Consider the following 21,589-nt stretch of genomic DNA (forward strand, 5'->3'; position numbering starts at 1 on the left):
TATCCCACATGACCCGCTGTTGCAAACACAAAGCTGCACAATGCAGACATTTGTACTTTTGAGCTGTGCTTAATATGTAAAACAATAAGTGTCAGGGCCCTCGTCAGGAGGCCACGCCAGCTTGCGCCACCAAATGCCAGAGTACCTGCCTGTTTCTAAGTGCCGGTACTCTCCAATTGAAAGTGTTAGGTTTTTTCTTGAGAAGTGCAGGTACTCTCACTCTCAAAACAAAAAAGTGCCGGTACTCAGTGCCGGCCCATTTAAAGCACTGCCAACAAAACTACTAACCATCACACACCTGCAAGTGTGACAATTCAGAGTGTGTGAGGCCTCCTCAGCTCTAAGAATGGCTTGGGAGCATGTATTAGTTGTTCTCAATGTATATTGAGCTTATAAACAACTGTTGTTCTGCTCATCTTTAAATGACACAAACTGCATCACAATGTGTAATGATGCTAGGTGCTCTGGCTGCTAGCTGCTATTCCCCAATAACTTGCTGGAGGCTCTGGTAGGTAGGTAGATGCCTTTATTAACATTTAAATCTATTACCCGAGAGAGCGCCGGGCAACACGCTCCGAACGCCGTCTCTCGCAACACGCTACTCCCGCGCATGCGCAGTAGCGTCCAGTATGGCCGCTACGCACATCGCCGTCCTTACGTAGTGCGCGCGTCAACTAGACCGCAACACTACATATCTCCCCCTTTTCATACCACACAACACAATATCCCCGACCATGTGGTCAGTCCATTTCATAGTCTCTAAACCTGGATGGTCTCACCACTGCTCTCCCCACCCGGGTGTGTCTTACCGGAGTGGAATGTCCTTCTCGGCCTCCCTCTGCGACCGGGCCTCCGTCGGTTCCTTTCGGAGTGCCCTGGCCCTCTCTCTCTTTTTTCTCACCATCTTCCCGGGTCGTTTCCCCCAGGGACCATCCGCCTGGTGTGTCTCTCTCTCTCTCCTGCTCTCCGCTCATGTTCTCTCCGCGCTCTCTTTCGGACGTATCTGTGTCCCTTGTCGGCCCTTCCGTCGGGGTTTCCCCCTCCGCGTCCTCTCGGGGCCATTGTATGATTTTGTTGCACTTGGCCATGCGATCATGTGACCACACGTTTCTGTCACTGAGCAACGCTGCCCGGTCGTACACTTCTTCTACTCTTAGGGGTGGGGAGTACTTGCTTTCTCCCTTCCGCTTCAGGACTGCCAGCTTCACTCTGACCCACTCCCCTTTTTCCAACGCCGTCTCCTTCACCCTCTTGTGGCGGTTGTAGTGTTCCGTATAGATGCGTTGTGCCTTCTCCAGGTTGTGTTGCACCACCGCCGGAGACCATTTGCTGGTGATGGTCTTCTCCTGCCACGCAACATTGTCTCTGGTGAAGGGTTGTCTTCCTCGTAAGATCTGGAAGGGACTGTACCCCGTACCGGTGGGGGTGATACGGTACGCCCATATCGTGCTTTGCACTTCTTTCTCCCAGTCTTTGCCCCTCGTGATGGCCGCCTGTATGGAGCCCATAAGCACCCTGTTGAACCTTTCTACTTGTCCATTGCTGGTCGGGTGATATATCGAAGTGTGTCTAAGTAGTATGCCGTTCCTGTTTGCAAACGTGACCCACTTGTCGGAGGTGAACTGGGGGCCATTGTCGCTGATTATGATCCTGGGTATGCCTTCCCTGAGGAACACCGCCTTGAGGAAGCGCAGTATCTCATCCGTGTCCATGATCTCGTTGATGTGCACTTCTGGCCATTTCGAGTACTTGTCTACTAACGCACAGAGGTATTTGGGGATCCCCTGATCGTCTAGTATGGGCCCTAATATGTCCACTGCTACCTCTTCCCATGGGTTACTGGGGTTCGTGAACTTCCCTAAGGGTGGTCTCATTGGCTTCAGTATCTTGTCCGCACCCTGGCACTGCACACAGTCTCTCACGTGCCTCTCTACGTGCATGTCCATTCCTGGCCACCAGTACGTTTGTTTAGTCCTGGCCTTTGTCTTCACGATTCCCAGGTGACCCTCATGTAGTATGGCTAGCAGGGCCGGTACTATGTTCTCCGGTGGTACCACTCTGTCGCCTCTGTAGACAAACACCCCGTCGTTTCCCACTGACAGCTCTTCTCTGACCTCGTAGAACTGCCGGACTTTGGGTCTTTGTCTTCTCCTTTCTGGCCACCCTCGTACAATGTACAACTTGATGTCGTCCATATCGTCATCCGCCTCATACGCGTTTTTCCACTCCTGCCTGCTGATGGCTTTTTCCGGGTCGTCTGTCAGGGCTACCATCTCGTCGTCGTCTTCCATGCCATTGGAGGCACTGTCCATCGCGGACGCCCTGCTGAGGTAGTCCGCTATCTTGTTTCTTGAGCCCGGGATGTACTCCACGTCGTACCGGTACTCCAGGAGTTTCAGCGTCATTTTCGCAATCCGGGGTGTGGCGCTGGCATGACCATCCGATGTCAAAACCTTCACTAGGGGCTTGTGATCCGTCTTCACTTGAAATCTAGTGCCCCACAGGAACTGACGGTACTTCGCCATGGCCCATACTACCGCCAGCATCTCTTTCTCGATCACACTGAACTTTTGTTCCGACGCCGTCAACGTCCTGGACGCGAAGCTGATCGTCTCCGTCCCTCCTTCTGGTCTTTCTTGCATGAGCACCGCTCCTAGCCCTTTTTCACTCGCGTCCGTCATCAATATGGACCGTCCCTGGGGATCGTACCCCTGCAGCGGGATCGCTCCACTGATTTCCTGTTTCACTTTGTCAAACTCCTCCTGCGTCTCTTCAGTCCATACAAACGCCGTCTTGTCCCTCGTGAGTTGGATGTATGACGTTACAACACACACTTTTACAACGCATGCACTTACAACGCATTTTTTACAACGCATAATCCATTACAACGCATGACATTACAACGCAGGACACTACAACGCATTTTTAAAAAATACCTTTACAACGCATTACCATTACAACGCATACTACCTTTACAACGCATACCATTACAACGCATAATATTAAATTACATTTAAGGTAAGTATTAGATAGTATAGGGGTAAAAATTACTATTCTAACTCCAGGGGGTGCAACAGTAGGGTAAGTGTTGGATAGTGTAGGGGTAAAAATTACTATTCTAACTCCAGGGGGTGCAACAGTAGGGTAAGTGTTGGATAGTGTAGGGGTACAAATTACTATTCTAACTCCAGGGGGTGCAACAGTAGGGTAAGTGTTGGATAGTGTAGGGGTAAAAATTACTATTCTAACTCCAGGGGGTGCATCAGTAGGGTAAGTGTTGGATAGTATAGGGGTAAAAATTACTATTCTAACTCCAGGGGGTGCATCAGTAGGGTAAGTGTTGGATAGTATAGGGGTAAAAATTACTATTCTAACTCCAGGGGGTGCATCAGTAGGGTAAGTGTTGGATAGTATAGGGGTAAAAATTACTATTCTAACTCCAGGGGGTGCATCAGTAGGGTAAGTGTTGGATAGTATAGGGGTAAAAATTACTATTCTAACTCCAGGGGGTGCATCAGTAGGGTAAGTGTTGGATAGTATAGGGGTAAAAATTACTATTCTAACTACAGGGGGTGCATCAGTAGGGTAAGTGTTGGATAGTATAGGGGTAAAAATTACTATTCTAACTCCAGGGGGTGCAACAGTAGGGTAAGTGTTGGATAGTGTAGGGGTAAAAATTACTATTCTAACTCCAGGGGGTGCAACAGTAGGGTAAGTGTTGGATAGTGTAGGGGTAAAAATTACTATTCTAACTCCAGGGGGTGCAACAGTAGGGTAAGTGTTGGATAGTGTAGGGGTAAAAATTACTATTCTAACTCCAGGGGGTGCAACAGTAGGGTAAGTGTTGGATAGTGTAGGGGTAAAAATTACTATTCTAACTCCAGGGGGTGCATCAGTAGGGTAAGTATTGGATAGTATAGTGTAATATTATGCGTTGTAATGGTATGCGTTGTAATGGTAGTATGCGTTGTAATGGAATGCGTTGTAAAGGTAGTTTTTAAAAATGCGTTGTAGTGTCATGCGTTGTAATGTCATGCGTTGTAATGGATTATGCGTTGTAAAAAATGCGTTGTAATGGTAGTGCGTTGTAAAAGTTGCGTTGTAAAGGTTGTTCCCCTCGTGAGTTGCCTCATGTGGTGGGTTTTTGTGGCGAAGTGGTGGACGAACTTGCTATAGTACTCCGCCATCCCTAGAAATGACCGTACTTCTTCCTTGGAGGTGGGCGGAGGTGCATCGCAGATGGCCTTCACGTTCCCTTTCTTCGGTGTTATCCCCTGCGCTCCTATCTCATGCCCCAGGTAAGTGACTGATGTCATCCCGAAGTGACATTTCTCCCACTCTGCCGTCAGGCCGTTCTCCTCCAGGATCTTCAATACCGCCGACAGCTTCTTATCATGGTCTTCCAGCTCAGTCCCCATCACTAGGATGTCATCCTGGAAGTACTGCACTCCCTCGATGTCCTTGAATAGGCGGGCCATCAGCTTCTGGAACACCGCAGCTGCCGAGGCAAGACCGAAGGGCATGCGGCAGAATTGGTAGCAGCCAAACGGCGTGATGAACGATGTCAGTTTTTTGCTTGTCGAATGCAGCACTACCTGGTGGTATGCCGATTGCAGGTCGATGGTGGAGAACCATTTTACGCCTTTCGTGCGGGCCAACATTTCCTCTATGCGTGGTAAGGGGAACTTTTCTACCACAATGCACTTGTTTAACACTCTGAGGTCCACACATAGACGCACCTTGCCTGACGGTTTCATGGCCACTACCAGAGGCGCCAACCACTCCGCGCTGTCGATGGGCTAGATGATTCCCCCGTCTTCCAGTCGGTGGAGTTCCTGTTGTACCGCCTCTCTCACCGCAATTGGTATGTTCCTTACTTTGTGCGCTACCGGACGGGCGTTTTCTTTAAGGACGATTTTGTGGGAGAACTTCTCTAGTTTCCCGATCTTCCCGCCAAAAACCTTCGGGTGTCCACTCCGCCATTTCTCCGCCGTCGACTCCTCTCCGTCCAGGGTCACCATCACCTGGGTGTCCCCTCCTGGGTTCAGCTGTACGCCCAACTCTCCTTGGTCCATCCAGCCCAGGACTGACGGTCCCTTCTCCGCGACGTACAGTTTGCAGAGGGCGCTCCGCTCTTTGAACTGGAACAACAGCTTCTTGAACTCCACCATCGGGATCGGATCCCCTGTGTAGGTGACCGGTCGAATGTCGGGGGGTTCTAGCTGTGCGCCCCACGTGGGTCTGAACCTCTCGTTCCACACCGATCTTTGAATAATCGTGTAGGGAGACCCTGAATCCGCCACGATGGTGATGCTTACTCCTCCAATGATCATGTCGCACTGGGGTTTGCGCGTTCTTCTCCCATCGATGCCCAGCACCTGGTCCTCTACACACAGGACTTCATCGTCTTCTTCCCGGCCTTCTGCTTCTTCCCCCGCGTCCTGCGCCACAAATTTCACCGCATGCTGTCTCCCTTTCCTTCGGCATACTTGTCCCCTACCTGTCTGACGCCCGGTGTGAGGTTTTGAAACACCCGTATTCCTTCTGGTCCCAGGTTCTGTAGGAGTATCCTCTTCCTCCTGGCACTGGAGAACGCCTCCTCGTTCTCATCTTCCAGCGCTTCTAGGTAGTTTTTGAAGTACTCCCTCCAGTCTTCCCACTTCATTAGGGGTTCTCCCGGGCGTGGTAGGAACGGGATCGGCGTTGTTAAAGTTGATGACTGTGCACTCATTTTGGCTTCCGCTTGTTTCCTTGGGCTACCTGGCGCGTCTGTCCCCGCTCCCCTTCTTCGGGTACCTGGGACTGCGTTCGAGCTGGCTGCGACGTCGTCACCCGATTCCGCCAGGGTCTCCTCTGTCGTTCCGCGGTCCGCCTGCGATGTTCCTCTACCTCGTGGCCGGCTCCTTTACTGCCCACGTGCCACTTTCTGGCATCTATCTGCCTCTGCCGCGCTCTCCCGGTGCGTAGGCGTCTGTCCTCGACCCCCTCGGTCCTCTTACCGCGTGGGGTGACGTCCCTCCTAGTGGACACTCCTCTCTGAAGCAAGTTGGGGGCACCTTCCTCCTGTTCCTCGCAGGGTTCTCACCATCCCACCCTCGTCGCCACTGTAATGATGCTAGGTGCTCTGGCTGCTAGCTGCTATTCCCCAATAACTTGCTGGAGGCTCTGGTAGGTAGGTAGATGCCTTTATTAACATTTAAATCTATTTCCCGAGAGAGCGCCGGGCAACACGCTCCGAACGCCGTCTCTCGCAACACGCTACTCCCGCGCATGCGCAGTAGCGTCCAGTATGGCCGCTACGCACATCGCCGTCCTTACGTAGTGCGCACCGCGACACTACACAATGTGGCAGCTGTCATAAGCGCCGGTGTTGGTAATTAATAGAGGTGCCGAGCGCCGGAAACCACCGGCTCAAATTAAGCCTTGCTTGGGGGGGGGGGGGGGGGGGAACACAGTTCACACCATTTTTGCTGCTTGCTTCATGGGGACTGTAGTATGTGCTCCAATCTAAAAGCTTTTCCCCAGGTTAAAGCGCGCAGAAGCAGGAAGAAAACTGGTTTCACAGTGTGCTTGCTGTGTTTCATTCGATGACACCGAAGAATATGTATTTCTGCACTTTTTTTTAAAGCTGAAGGATGAATACTGGGCTATAGCAAAAACAATTTTCTTCGTATTCCTCAATTAACAAAGTTAATGCAAACGCTTTGTCCACTTCTATTTTGTTGCTGTGTTTGTGGACTTGAAAGACTTTCCTAAAATCTCGGCTGTACCCGTAAAATGGCAGTAGGTGTGTTAGGTATCTTTAGCAATGACTCCACAATCTGCTTGTTTTAAACTCTTTCAGTATGGACTAGAATGACATGTGTTTGCTGTATTTCTTATTACATCAGTTACTAAGTTGCTCAAATAGTTTTGCCTGTTTTTTCTGTCCCAGTGCAAAGTTTCTTTAACACGGAGCGAGCGCTCTCACAAGGCCACCAGTCCAACCCCCACCCCAAAAACACTACACGCGCCCCAAAACCGACCGAGTTAACAAGCCAACCGCTGCTTCTCTACCGCCAGGTCCGCCCCACTGGAAGGACATCAACCCCAAGTGTGGGGGAGACAACCAATCACCGATCGACATCGACAGGCGGAAGATCGGCAGAGACCAGGAGCTGGGAGACATCACCTTCAATGGCTACGACAAGGCGCCCCCGGGCAAGTGGAAGATCCTGAACGACGGACACACAGGTGGGCGGGGCTTGTGCACATCACGCGATCTTATGCTTGTGTCGAACGTGTTTGTAAGTTGCACACTACAGCACTGGATTGCTTCTAGGCGCTCGGTGGGAGGGGTTTCAGGGATGCTCCGTAGAGAAGGCGAGCTTTATGGTGTCTAGGTTACAGGCCCGCGGACAATTGGAGGTAACATTGGCGGTCACCTTTTACCTGGACTCCACTCCTGCCTGGTGAGAAGGGTGGATTAAGTGGGATTGCAAAAATAAAACCTGTCCCACCGAGGGAATCATTCTCTGACCCTCCCAAACCATTCCCACCTAACACTGCACTACAGGGCAAGCATGAATGACTGTAGGCAGCTGCAGGAGGTGTTATGTGGTGCCTCCTACCAGCAGCTCTGGTGCTAATATTTTGAAAGACCCAGGCAAAATGACAGTTTGCCATTTGGTGCCACCCTCCATAGCTACAATGCATTTATTGGAATCTGGTAACCTCAGGCAATGGTTCCGTAAAGGGGTTGCCTGCAGTGACCTTAATGTAGCAGTTGTCAGAAAGGGTGTTTAATGGGTGCCCTAATGTTCCGCTGCCTCCTTTCTTCTTAGGGGCAACCGATTGTATCGTAGATGTATGTAGCGCTTAATACTCCTGACGAGGTGCAGAAGCTCTTTGCTGATTGGCTACACACAATTCTGCAGACTCCAGAGTCAGTTTGTAGTGTTTCTGCAGTAGAAAAGCCAAAAGCAAGGTTAATCTGAAAAGGGATCACCTACAAAGTCGTGTATGCAAGCCTCTCCTTTTCTGTGATTCCTCCATAAATTCATATCTTCATACCTCTTTCTGTGTGCTCCCTTGGTAAGTCATATATTCAGATGTTCCAGCTCTCTTTCCTTCCTTATCTCACATATCCTTATCTTCCAGCCTCTCTTTCCTTCTTCTGTCCTTATCACATATATTCATATCTTCCAGCCTCTCTTTCCTTCTTCTGTCCTTATCACATATATTCATATTTTCCAGCCTCTCTTTCCTTCTTCTGTCCTTATCACATATATTCATATCTTCCAGCCTCTCTTTCCTTCTCCTCTCCTCTCCTTATCACACATATTCATATCTTCCTGCCTTTCTTTCCTTGTTCTGTGCTTATTACATATATTCATATTTTCCGTCCTCTCTTTCCTTCTTCTGTCCTTATCTCACATATTCATATCTTTCAGCCTTTCTTTCCTTGTTCTGTGCTTATCTCATATATTCATATTTTCCAGCCTCTCTTTCCTTCTTCTGTCCTTATCTCATGTATTCATATCTTTCTGCCTCTCTTTCCTTCTTCTGGACTTATCTCATATATTCATATTTTCCAGCCTCTCTTTCCTTCTTCTGGACTTATCTCATATATTCATATTTTCCAGCCTCTCTTTCCTTCTTCTGGACTTATCTCATATATTCATATCTTGCAGCTCTCTTTCCTTCTTCTGTCCTTATCACATATATTCATATCTTCCAGCCTCTCTTTCCTTATTCTGTCCTTATCTCATATATTCCTATCTTCCAGCCTCTCTTTCTTTCTTCTGTCCTTATCACATATATTCATATCTTGCAGCTCTCTTTCCTTCTTCTGTCCATATCACATATATTCATATTTTCCATCCTCTCTTTCCTTCTTCTGTCCTTATCTCATATATTCATATTTTCCATCCTCTCTTTCCTTCTTCTGCCCTTATCTCATATATTCATATTTTCCAGCCTCTCTTTCCTTCTTCTGTCCTTATCTCATATATTCATATTTCCCAGCCACTCTTTCCTTCTTCTGTCCTTATCTCATATATTCATATTTCCCAGCCTCTCTTTCCTTCTTCTGTCCTTATCTCATATATTCATATTTCCCAGCCTCTCTTTCCTTCTTCTGTCCTTATCTCATATATTCATATTTCCCAGCCTCTCTTTCCTTCTTCTGTCCTTATCTCATATATTCATATTTTCCATCCTCTCTTTCCTTCTTCTGTCCTTATCTCATATATTCATATTTCCCAGCCTCTCTTTCCTTCTTCTGTCCTTATCTCATATATTCATATTTCCCAGCCTCTCTTTCCTTCTTCTGTCCTTATCTCATATATTCATATTTCCCAGCCTCTCTTTCCTTCTTCTGTCCTTATCTCATATATTCATATTTCCCAGCCTCTCTTTCCTTCTTCTGTCCTTATCTCATATATTCATATTTTCCAGCCTCTCTTTCCTTCTTCTGTCCTTATCTCATATATTCATATTTTCCAGCCTCTCTTTGCTTCTTCTGTCCTTGTCTCACATATTCATATCTTTCAGCCTCTGTTTCCTTCTTCTGTCCTTGTCTCATATATTCATATTTTCCATCCTCTCTTTCCTTCTTCTGTCCTTATCTCATATATTCATATTTCCCAGCCTCTCTTTCCTTCTTCTGTCCTTATCTCATATATTCATATTTTCCATCCTCTCTTTCCTTCTTCTGTCCTTATCTCATATATTCATATTTTCCAGCCTCTCTTTCCTTCTTCTGTCCTCATCTCATATATTCATATTTTCCAGCCTCTCTTTGCTTCTTCTGTCCTTGTCTCATATATTCATATCTTCCAGCCTCTGTTTCCTTCTTCTGTCCTTGTCTCATATATTCATATTTCCCAGCCTCTCTTTCCTTCTTCTGTCCTTATCTCATATATTCATATTTTCCAGCCTCTCTTTCCTTCTTCTGTCCTTATCTCATATATTCATATTTTCTAGCCTCTCTTTCCTTCTTCTGTCCTTATCACATATATTCATAACTTCCATCCTCTCTTTCCTTCTTCTGTCCTTATCTCATATATTCATATTTTCCAGCCTCTCTTTCCTTCTTCTGTTCATATCTCATATATTCATATTTTCCAGCCTCTCTTTCCTTCTTCTGTCCTTATCACATATATTCATAACTTCCATCCTCTCTTTCCTTCTTCTGTCCTTATCTCATATATTCATATCTTCCAGTCTCTCTTTCCTTGTTCTGTCCTTATCTCATATATTCATATTTTCCATCCTCTCTTTCCCTCTTTTGTCCTTATCACATATATTCATATTTTCCAGCCTCTCTTTCCTTCGTCTGTCCTTATCACATATATTCATAATTTCCATCCTCTCTTTCCTTCTTCTGTCCTTATCTCATATATTCATATTTTCCAGCCTCTCTTTCCTTCTTCTGTCCATATCTCATATATTCATATTTTCCATCCTCTCTTTCCTTCTTCTGTCCTTATCTCATATATTCATATTTTCCAGCCTCTCTTTCCTTCTTCTGTTCATATCTCATATATTCATATTTTCCAGCCTCTCTTTCCTTCTTCTGTCCTTATCACATATATTCATAACTTCCATCCTCTCTTTCCTTCTTCTGTCCTTATCTCATATATTCATATTTTCCAGCCTCTCTTTCCTTCTTCTGTCCATATCTCATATATTCATATTTTCCATCCTCTCTTTCCTTCTTCTGTCCTTATCTCATATATTCATATTTTCCAGCCTCTCTTTCCTTCTTCTGTGCTTATCACATATATTCATATCTTCCAGCATCTCTTTCCTTATTCTGTCCTTATCTCATATATTCCTATCTTCCAGCTTCTCTTTCTTTCTTCTGTCCTTATCACATATATTCATATCTTGCAGTTCTCTTTCCTTCTTCTGTCCATATCACATATATTCATATTTTCCAGCCTCTCTTTCCTTCTTCTGTCCTTATCTCATATATTCATATTTTCCAGCCTCTCTTTCCTTCTTCTGTCCTTATCTCATATATTCATATTTTCTATCCTCTCTTTCCTTCTTCTGTCCTTATCACCAAGCAGTACAAGTCAACATACTTAATGTCATAACATGCTTTAAGAAAAAATACAAATTTTTATAATGATCCGCTGGAGTGGGCGGACCTGGTACAAACCTTATAACTTCTTTCACAGATTTCGCGTCACTGCCCCTGAACTTTCACATTTTATGCAGGCTGGGGATTGAACTAGACATATAAATAATCCATGCTGTGAAACCTAGGAAACCGCCTTTACAATGCAGACTTTAGCACTTGGCCGTTTCCCCGCAAGCTGAACAGCGCTTGCCTTAACCACACATATGCCTTAACTACAGTTATGAGTTTGTAAGGCGGTCGGCGTTCTAGCTGTCTGAGCGGGTAGAGAGAGGACCCAAAAGGATCACTGCAGGAAGGACCGGGACTCTGCGTGGTAAGTGGGGCGGGCAGGTTTTAGGGGTGGCGGTGAGTTTTAGGGCTCTGAGCGCAGGGCTGAAGTCGGGGTAGGTTTTAGGTGAGGGACCCTAGTTTCAGAATTAAGGGCGGGGGAAGGGGCAGTTTTCAGGGCTGGGGGGCTATTTTTAGGGCTCGGGTGTTTGGGGTAGGGGTAGATTTCTTGGGCTGGGACGGCGGGTTTTAGAGCTCAGGGTAAGAGGTCGGGGTAGTTAATACTGCTGGGGCGGGTAGATTAGAACAGGAGAGGGTCAGATTTTAGAGCTCAGTGTATGGGGGGCTGGGGTGAGATCTTTATCACGCATATACCTTTACCAAACATGCCTTTACAACAAAATTCATTGTAAATACATGCATGGTAAAGACGTCGTCATTGTAAAGACCGCATGGTGAAGGTATACGTGGTTTAGGCATGCATGGTTGCGTTATCCAACCTAGAATCCTACATCCCAGAATCACACTGGTTGCAGATGCAATACCACCATCTTCTATGTTGCCAGATCGCTTTGACGATTTGTAATTGCAGACTGTCTCTTTGAAAATAAACATAAATCCCAGGGACATAGTTTGATCAATGGCATTTGAGGATATGAATCGCAAATTTCCCAAATAAAAAGGCCGTGGGCTGCAGGATGGGGGGTAAGATGATGAAGGTTCGAGATGGACTGTTTCCATGAGGAACTGGGTCAGTACTGATTTGCACGAGGTGGGCCCCTGTCTAGAGTGACACCGTGGGCAAAACACAATGGGTTGGAATGCTACCCCGAGCAATTACCACTGGCCAGACAATTTGCAAGCATTCATCCAATCACTGGTTGGATGTCGGAGTCGCAGTAGTATGCCTGGAAAGTTGAGACAGTTGCAGCTTTGTATGCCTACCACTGCCAATTTTTGTGAATTCCCCAAAAAGTAGTAACATTGCAATCATTCTTCATTGGGTGCAAATTTATCACTGTTTTGGTAAACTGGTCACTGTATGTATTTAAGATCCTGATCCAAAAAATGAACATGTTGAAACTTCTTAGTGAAATGAGTTGACAAGAAAAACCAACACAGACCTAGCAGACATGACTTAGGACCCCGGAATCAATCAATCAATCAATCAATCAATCAATCAATCAATCAATCAATCAATCAATCAATCACATTTGTAAAGCGCACTACATACCCGCGAGGGTCTCAAGGTGCTGGGGGGGGGGGGGCTGTTACTGATTGAAGAGCCAGGTCATCAGTGTTCTCCTGAAGGTCAGCAGGTCTTGGGTCTGTCGTAGGCTCAGCGGTAGGATGTTCCATGTTTTGGCGGCGAGGTGGGAGAAGGATCTCCCGCAGGTGGTTGCAATATATTTTCGGTCTACCCGTTCGCCTCGAAGGCACGGACAAAATGGGTGGAACTGACATCAGCACGCCGACAAGGTCTTCTTATAGCTCCGGTGACATCATACGGAGTCTCGAGCGGGGCCGTGCTATTGTGACGTACTCCTCAACGAGGGAGAGCTATGAAAAAATAAAAGTTTTCGTGGAATGCTTGAGCAGGGGTAATTCAAAAGGTGAGGAATTAACGGGCAGATACTGTATCCACCAGAAAATGTGCTACCGAAATCAAATATAATATATATCATATATTAAATCATAGGTTTTAGAAACATTCATAGCTCGCCCTCCAATGACAGTGCCATTATCTGATAGAGACTTCTAGCTGCAGATTCCTTATCTTTGAATTTCCCAGGCATTAGGTTGGATCCGGAAATTTGTGCTGAGCAATAACTTTTTGAGTGTGCACCGTCGGGTGGCTTCATTCAGCTCTGTGTGATGTTGTGTGGCAGCCAGAGTGACCCCTGCTCAAGTCGAAGAATTCTAAGAGGCCATGCGCCTTGTTTTCGAGCAGGCCAAACCCTCTGGTGAGCCTTCCAGCCTCGTGGGGTCAGAAGAGGCCCGTCAGATTCTACGCCATCAGTTCCCACCACGGCAACCGTGAGGCCTTACAGATCCGATCCCAGATCCGGATCGACGACGGTCGCTCCACCCGACCTCTCCTGGTGTTGGACCCAAAGTCGGTGCCACCGGTGCCCATCGGCGGTACCAGCCCCATCCTTATCCCCGACGACACGGAGCTGGATCAACATTGCTCAACACCGATTCCAGCACCGATTGCTTAGGACAACTGGCTTCTCAGGTGATGTCCAGGCAGATCTGTGACTGGGGGTGAATGTCTGAAAAGGTTCAGCGCTCTGTCCATCATCTCCTTGTGTTTGCTTTGTTCACCCTAAGTTGGCAGGGTATGTACAGACATGGGTACCTTGCTCACTTTGCCACTGGATTCAAGCTAGCCTGGCTGATGAGGGTTGTTACCCCGAAACTGGTCCCAGGATGCTTGTTTCCAGTCCAGGGAAGACCTGGCTTGGCATTTCGGACTGGACTGTTCCAATGAGGCACAGGGTCAAGACTGATTTGCATATAGCTGAGTCTGAACTGGGGTGGTGAAGTGAGCTAAAGAACGATGATGGATTCAACCCAGATATGTGACTGGGGGTGGGTGTCTGAAAAGTTTCAGCGCTCTGTCCAAATGTGATGGACATGCCCTTTGATCGAACCATCTTTCTGGGGAAAAGGCAGATTTGGCCCTAGTGAGGTTCAAGGATTCTCAAGCTACTGCCAGATTCTTCTATTTCCTGTGGCCAGTCTACCTTTTGCCATTTTCGTGGCAACGGAAGGGGTTTCCAGCCGCGTCAGCACTATCCCAGCCACCGTCCTGCGCGGGTTTCCCAAGCCGTGCAGGGATGTGGACGCGGTTCATTCCGACCTAGGAATGTAAGCCAGAAGTCATCGGCCACGCTGCCCTTGGCAGGCGTAGCATCCAAGCACTCCTAGTCTGACTCTGCAAGACCACACCACTCCTGTTGGTAGGAGAATCCATCATCATCTCCCCCACTAGAGCTCCATAAAATCGGACAAGTGGGTCTTGCAGATCATTAAGGAGAACTGTTCTCTGCCTTTCCTTTCTTTTCCTCCTCCCATTCTTCCAAATCAGGAACGGCTGACAGAGGATCATTTAAAACTGCTCTAGGAGGAACTGACAGTTCTCTTGGCCAAGGGAGCTATAGAAAGGGTCCCGGTTTCAGAAGTAGGCAGTGGCTGTTATTCCAGCTACTTTCTGATTCTGAAGAAGAACAAAGGGTTGCGGCCCTATTTAGATCTTTGGACCGTCAATCTCTTCCTCAAGAATGAGAAATTCAAGATGCTCACTCTAGCTCAGGTCTTGCCAGTCGGGTGTTCACCAAGGTGATGGTGATGGTTGCACCTCATCTGCGCAGGTTAGGGGTGTCAGTTCTGCCCTACCTCGATGACTGGCTGTTGAAGGCTTCTTCGTCCCAGCCTGTCGTCTCCCACCTTCAGACTACGGCGGACCGCCTGCATACGCTGGGCTTCTCTATAAACGTGCCGTAGTCACACCTTCTCAGATGCTCCCTTTCATAGGAGCTGTTCTGGACACAATGCGGTTTCGGGCCTATGCTTCCGAGCAGCGAGTCCATTTTAGTCAGGTTATGATGCCGATGTTTCAGTCTCTGTCCTGGATGTCGGTGGGACTGACTCTAATGCTGTTGGGCCTTATGGCCTCCTGCATCCTGTTGGCAAGCATGCCAGGTGGTGTATGTGGGCTCTGCAGTGGGATTTGAAGTGCCAGTGGGCACAGCATCGAGGAAATTTCACCATCGTGGTTCAGATCTCGGAAGGAACTGCAAAAGATCTGCAGTGGTGGTTGATGAACAGAGATTGTGTCAATGACGGACCCCTCTTCCTTCCCCAACCTGATCTCACAGATGTGTCACTTCTGGGATGGAGCGGCCATCTGGGAGAGGTGGAGATCAGGGGACACTGGTCTCTGGTGGAGTCGGGGCTCCACATAAATTTCTTGGAGCTCTGAGCAATTCAATTGGCATTGAAATCATTTCTTCCCTCTGTCCAGGTAAAGTTAGTGCAGGTGTGCATGGACAACACCACTGCCATGTGGTACTGTAACAAGCACGGCAGGGATGGGGTAGTGGACCCTTTGTCGTGAGGCCCTGTAACTCTGGACATGGCTGGAACAGCAGGGCATAACCCTGGTCAACATCTGGCAGTTTCTCTGAATGCAGGGGCAGACAAACTCAGTCTTCGATGCCTAGTGGATCACAAATGGCGTCTCCAGTCGGAGGTGGCGCAAGGTCTCTATAAGCAGTGGGGAGATCCTTGGTTAGATTTGTTCACCTCTGAAGAGAAGGTGCAGTGTCAGCAATACTGCGTTCTGGAGTTTGCAAGGCAGCTATCACCAGGCGACGCTTTTCATCACAAGTGGAGCTCAGGCCTGCTGTATGCCTTTCCGCCCATACCACTCCTGCCCAGGGTTCTGAAGAAGATCAGGAGCGACCGGATCACAGTCATCCTGTGGCTCCGGAGTGGGCGAGAAAAGTCTGGTATCAAGAGCTTCCGAAGATGAGCATCGGTCCTCTGATAAGGCTGCCCCTTTGGGAGGATCTTCAGTCGCAGCAGCAGGGGAGGGTTCTCCACCCGAACCTGTCAACTCTGGGCCTCCATGCTTGGAGTTTGAGCGGCGGCAGTTGATGGCTTTTGACCTTCCTCCTGTAGTATGTATTGCTATTTTGGTGGCCAAGCAGTCCTCCACTAAGACGGTATACGCCTGCCATTGGCAGAAATTTGTATTATACTTTACAGAAAGGTCTATTGACCCTCTTTGTGCTTCTCTTTTCACTGTTCTTTTATTCAATCTAACCATTGCGCAACAGGGCTCTGCTTTGGGAACTCTCACAGGTTATCTTTCTGCTCTGTCCTCTTTTTTGCAGCTGCCAGACCAGCCCTCTCTCTTTAGGTCTCCAATTGTACATAGGTTTCTAAAAGGGATGGCTCACTTGTTTCTACCCACGCCCTTTGTTATGCCATAGTAGGACCGTAATTTTGTCCTCACTTATCTTATGTGTGCTCCCTTTGAGCCTTTACACAACTGTCCCCTCTGGCTGCTTAACATCAAGACAGCCTTTTTAGTGGCAATTACATCTGCACGGAGGGTTAGTGAGTTGCAGGCGATATCTTGCACGCCTCCCTAGAGGATGTCTTTTTCAGACAAAGTGGTGCTTAGGACCCATGCTTCATTTGTGCCAAAGGTTGTGAACCAATTCTATCTGGGTCAATCCATCATGCTGCCCACCTTCTTTGCTCCCCCATATCCCTCTAAGGAAGAGGAGCATCTCCACCGCTTGGACCCATAAAAAGCGTTGTCGTTCTACCTTGACTGTACAAAAGAGATCCGGTTGGACGACCAACTCTTTGTGGGGTACGTGGGAGCTAAGAAGGGAGGGGCAGCGCATAAAAAGACCATCTCTCACTGTGTCGTTCTCTGCATTAAGATCTGCTATGCCCTGGCTAAGAAGCAGCACCCTGAGGGATTACAGGCCCATTCCATCAGGGGAAAAGCTGCAACTACTGCCTTGGCTCGGGCGTCCAGTCCTGGACATCTGTCAGGCAGCAACGTGAGCACACGTTTGCCATGCACTGCTCTCTAAACAGTCAGGTACGCAGAGACAGGCATTTTGCCAATTCGGTCCTGCAGGACTTCCTAGATTGAGGTATTGTTCCGCACCCACCACCGGGATGGTATGGCATGGGTATCTAATTGAAAGGCAAAGGGCCAGATGCATCAAAGGGTTTTGCCCATTCTGTGTCTATGGGAAAATGTGTTGATGCATATGGCCCAAAGAATCAGCAACTAGAAGTCTCTATCAGATTAACAAGTTACCTTCGGTAGAGACTCTATCTAGCTGCAGATTCCTTACATCCCCAACTATTCCTCCCTGCTTTGCGGACAAATTTTGCTGGGCTAGGGTTACTCCCCTTTTCAGGGCCCTAGTTTTGCACACAACTACGTCAGTTACTTTGTGGCTCTGACCTTCTGGCATGGAGAAAACAAAAAGTACTGACCTCCGTGTGCCTGGGTGGAGCCTCTATAGGTACTGCGACGTGATAACCGATGCTACCAATGCCGATGACGTCACGCGGAGCCAAATGGAGCCAACCAACAGCGCACACAAGGGTTATTGGTCAGCAAAAGTTTCATATCTAGCCTGACGCCTGGGAAATTCAAACGTAACGAATCTGCAGCTAGATAGTGTCTCTACCAGATAATCTGTTACCGAAGGTAAGCAACTTGTTCAGTAAACTAAGAGGCACGTAAGTAGTCAAGTAAACCCTAAACATGGCCTAGATTTGTATAATGGATGGAACAACATTATAGTCTATTAAACCAAATATAAGAGGGGCTTGTACAATGCACATTCTGAACTCAAATATTAAAAGTGCGCTCATATGTGCTAATAAAAAAAGGGGGCTCAGTGAAATAAAATATTTGCCTAGGATCACACAAATTGGACAAGCAGGGAAGCCGGCATTGATTCCAGGTTATCGGCTGTCGCATTTTGAAATTCAGCCACCAGATGGGTATCTCTGTGTGTCTCTCTCTCTCTCTCTCTCTCTCTCTCTCTCTCTCTCTCTCTCTCTCTCTCTCTCTCTCTCTCTCTCTCTCTCTCTCTCCCTCTCTCTCTATTTGTCTCTCTCTTTCTCTGTCTTTCTCTTCTGTTTCCCAAAAAGGTCAGTGTTTTATCTTTCATTTTTGGCTCACAGCGAGAAAAACTGACAGGGATGGCAGACCTGACTCAGGGCTCCCAGACCCAACTATCAAGCCAAGAAAGCATATCTTTGGGAGTGTTGGGGGTTGTCACACCCCAAACAGCTCCACCCCCCCCCGAAGCTACACCCCTGATAAATTCCCCTAAAATAATGTTATACAAGAATTTCTAGCTGGTAGATTTGTTTCTGAGAAGATATGCCACTAATATACATAAATGCGTGTACTGCTGTAAAATGTTCTATATCAAACGTAATGCTAGCTGACTTTTCAACTTTTTCTTCCATCAATTTCATAAACTGGATGTCACAGCTTTAGCGATGTATCCACAATAAAGATTTAAAGTTAGTATATGACGCATAAGTTAAATTGCCTATTAAATCCAGTTGTCCGGCCTGTGAGGAACCGTTCATTAAGAATATGGTTTCAATGAAGCAGCAGACTTGCTTAATAATCAATATACCCTACCCATGGGTGCTCCAGGAGGTATGTATAGAGGTTTGTAATCTCCAATCTATGGCATATCATCTATACAGGAAAGGCTGACTGGATGGACAATAACGGTTTAAAATGTTTGCCTTTCATGAGTTTTAAAAAGGACTAACAACTAAATAAAATACATTGCATCCCAAAATTTAAAGTTTAAGGTACCTTCACTTTCTAACAATAACAAAAGAATGTTCCCTGTGTTATTTTTTGTCTGCCTCTCACATGTATAAATCACATGCTCACATACAGTACATTCAGATCATAAGCCTTGTTTTTAGAAAAAATATATCTCTTTCTTTATTGAAAACATGATTAGATATACAGCATTTAAAATATTGCAAAACAAGACAATTCATAAAATCTTGTTTTTTACAAAAGAGACCATAAACAGTATTATAATTGGGTATCTACCATCTACGTATTGCTCCTTTGGTTTCACTCCTATTTAGGTTTAACACATGTAATTCATCACTTTGTGGGCAAAGAACCACCTTGCAATGTTGTTCACTGTTGTGGATGTAGTGGTAGACACTCATATACAGGTAATATGTCAGACAATAAGTCTCATAAAGACAAGCATACATTAAAAATATAAAACAAATGATTATAATACAGTATAAAACAGTTGTCGACGCGGCGTTTCGGTGGATTAAAACTGCGACACCACCTTCTTTAGGACCAACTTCAGATTAAAACCAATGGTGTTCACTCTAAAAACAAAAGCAATACATGTAGGAACATTTAATAAAGGGCGACTTTTTTTATCCACTAAAAACAGGCTGTAGGTTTTATTCATTCATGCTTCTCTCAATATGCCATTATTAGATATTACTAAAAAGTATGCAAACCGTCAGGTTCACATCAAAGTTATCTCACGGTAATATCATCTCTACATTCTTCATTCGTTAGCACTCACTCCCCTTTCTTTCTAGGCAGTACCTTACTTACATTTTGTATTTATCAATCTGTATGAATGATTCATCTCTTGGGAATTAGTCACTTCCTTATAGTTAAACTTCAATATGCACACGGGCTATCCTCGCCATTCCCGCTGATGTTCTGCAAAGTTATATAGAAAAGCATTATTCTTATTGTTAGTTTCCCCTTTCTGTTTTAATTTATTCCTGATAATGTTCTCTTATGCTCACCTTAACGTTCAAAGATGTATTCAAACCATTGAAAGGTGCTAGAGATGTCTGTGACCATCTGTTTAATATATAACATTGATTCGTCCTCAGCTGGATGTTATTGCCTTGACTGTTGTATTGCCTGCTTCTTAATTATCCACTTAATTGCACACAGCACTTTGCCCCTTAGTAACATTTTGATCTATCTCTTACTTTCCCATCCTCCTCCTGTCTATCTCGATTGTGTGTTCTCCCCACCCGGTTGATCAGTATACCACCCTCGCCTTCTCTTTCCTGCTGATCCAGGCTACGGTCGTAGCCTCTGGATAGCCCTCCTTATTCCCACACCTCTCTGTCTCAAGTCACCGTAATACAAGGTCCTTACTCCAGTTTTTGGGGCCTATTTTCCCATTCTCAGACGTTTCTCCTACCCACCATCTCCCACCCTCCCCCAGCCTTACGCATCCCTCCTATCTCTTACCAGCACTTTCGATCACCCTAGTTGCATTACCATGCCTCCCCCCAACCACACCCTTACTGCACCAGATCCACTCATCACTAGGTTTGGCTCCAACTTTTTGACCACCCTTTACCGACCCAACCTCTCTAAAAATGCCAAGAAGAACATGAAACACAAACTATTAATACGTCACCAAGAAACGTTATTTGTTGACAATTTCCTAAGCCTCACCTCCATTATTAAAACCAACTACATCTTTTACTCCAGACGTACCTCTAAATGGAAAGTAATCTTCCTCCACTTCCTCCCCATAACGAAATCTTGCAAAATCCCATATGGCTTGAGGCTGTCCACCACTCCTTCCTCCACTTTCTCAGGCGAAATTGACATCTCTATTTTTAAATCCGGAAACATCCTCATACAAGCCTCAGAAAACCATCTCACCATCTTTGAGCACCACTTCAACACCTTATATGATCGAGTAGACTCTCCTGCTCAAATTTCTACAGCCTCACATTCACAGGAAGTCCTCCCGACTTCGCCTCTTCTGACGCCAACTCCACCACTACATGATACCGCTGCTTTCTCTGAAGTCTCCCAATCCCAGACCTTTGATCCCACCACTCCCGTAACATCCTCTCCTTCGCGTGACATTTCCACATCTAACTTAGCCACTCAAACCCTCTCTCCCCCTGCCTCATTGTCCTCTCCACTTTTGCCTGGTTTTCCATCACCCCTCTCGGCCACCCTAACCCTCTCCCATTCCCCTGAAGCTCACCCACCCAACCCTAATCCCTCCCTTCTTACCTCTCACTCCTCTCCTCGCCCGCAGACTGATCCCCCTACTCCGACCCCCCTACACACTGAGTCCCCTCCCATCATCCCCCCTGCTGCTCCACGATGGACACTAATCCCCTCCTATCTTAATGACTCCCGCCCCCAAAGAGATGATATCACCTCTCCTCACTTGCCCCTTTCCCCCTCATCTTCTCATAGCAACCACCAGACCTCTGGGTATGTGTGCGCCCATACTACAAGCCTTCCTCAATCAAGCATCTTGAACACCCCTCTCCTCCATCCCCCGGGTTCCCTCCATTTACACTTCCCACTCCTCTCTCCCTGGCTAATGTGGACCATGCCCCGCTCCTCTCTGACCTCTTCTCCTCCTTACCATCACGCTTTTAACCCAATCGCTTCTTAACATTGAACTTCACCTCTCCATCTTGACGTCGGAACTTTCATCTCTCAGGAAAGACTTTAATGCACTCTCTGTAACTAAACCAGCCAATCACCCACTCTCACTCGGCGACTCACTTACAAACACTTCTTTCCCGCTACAAGGATGTACTACCCCTTATGTAATCTCAGAAGATGGA

The 21,589-nt window shown here is 46.8% G+C and overlaps 1 protein-coding gene across 2 annotated transcripts in view; it reads left to right on the forward strand.

The window, feature by feature from the left end:
• The window catches only part of LOC146783286 (carbonic anhydrase 15-like), a 226,445-nt gene that overhangs the window by 136,629 nt on the left and 68,227 nt on the right, over window positions 1-21,589 (forward strand). For both annotated transcript variants that reach the window (XM_085633835.1, XM_085633834.1), the window contains exon 3: window positions 7,063-7,233. In XM_085633835.1, coding sequence (XP_085489961.1) covers window positions 7,063-7,233 — 171 coding nt within the window. The remainder of the gene's footprint in view (window positions 1-7,062; window positions 7,234-21,589) is intronic.

The sequence above is a fragment of the Triturus cristatus genome, chromosome 11 (assembly GCF_964204655.1).
Source record: "Triturus cristatus chromosome 11, aTriCri1.1, whole genome shotgun sequence".
In the NCBI taxonomy this organism is placed as follows: Eukaryota; Metazoa; Chordata; class Amphibia; order Caudata; family Salamandridae; genus Triturus; species Triturus cristatus.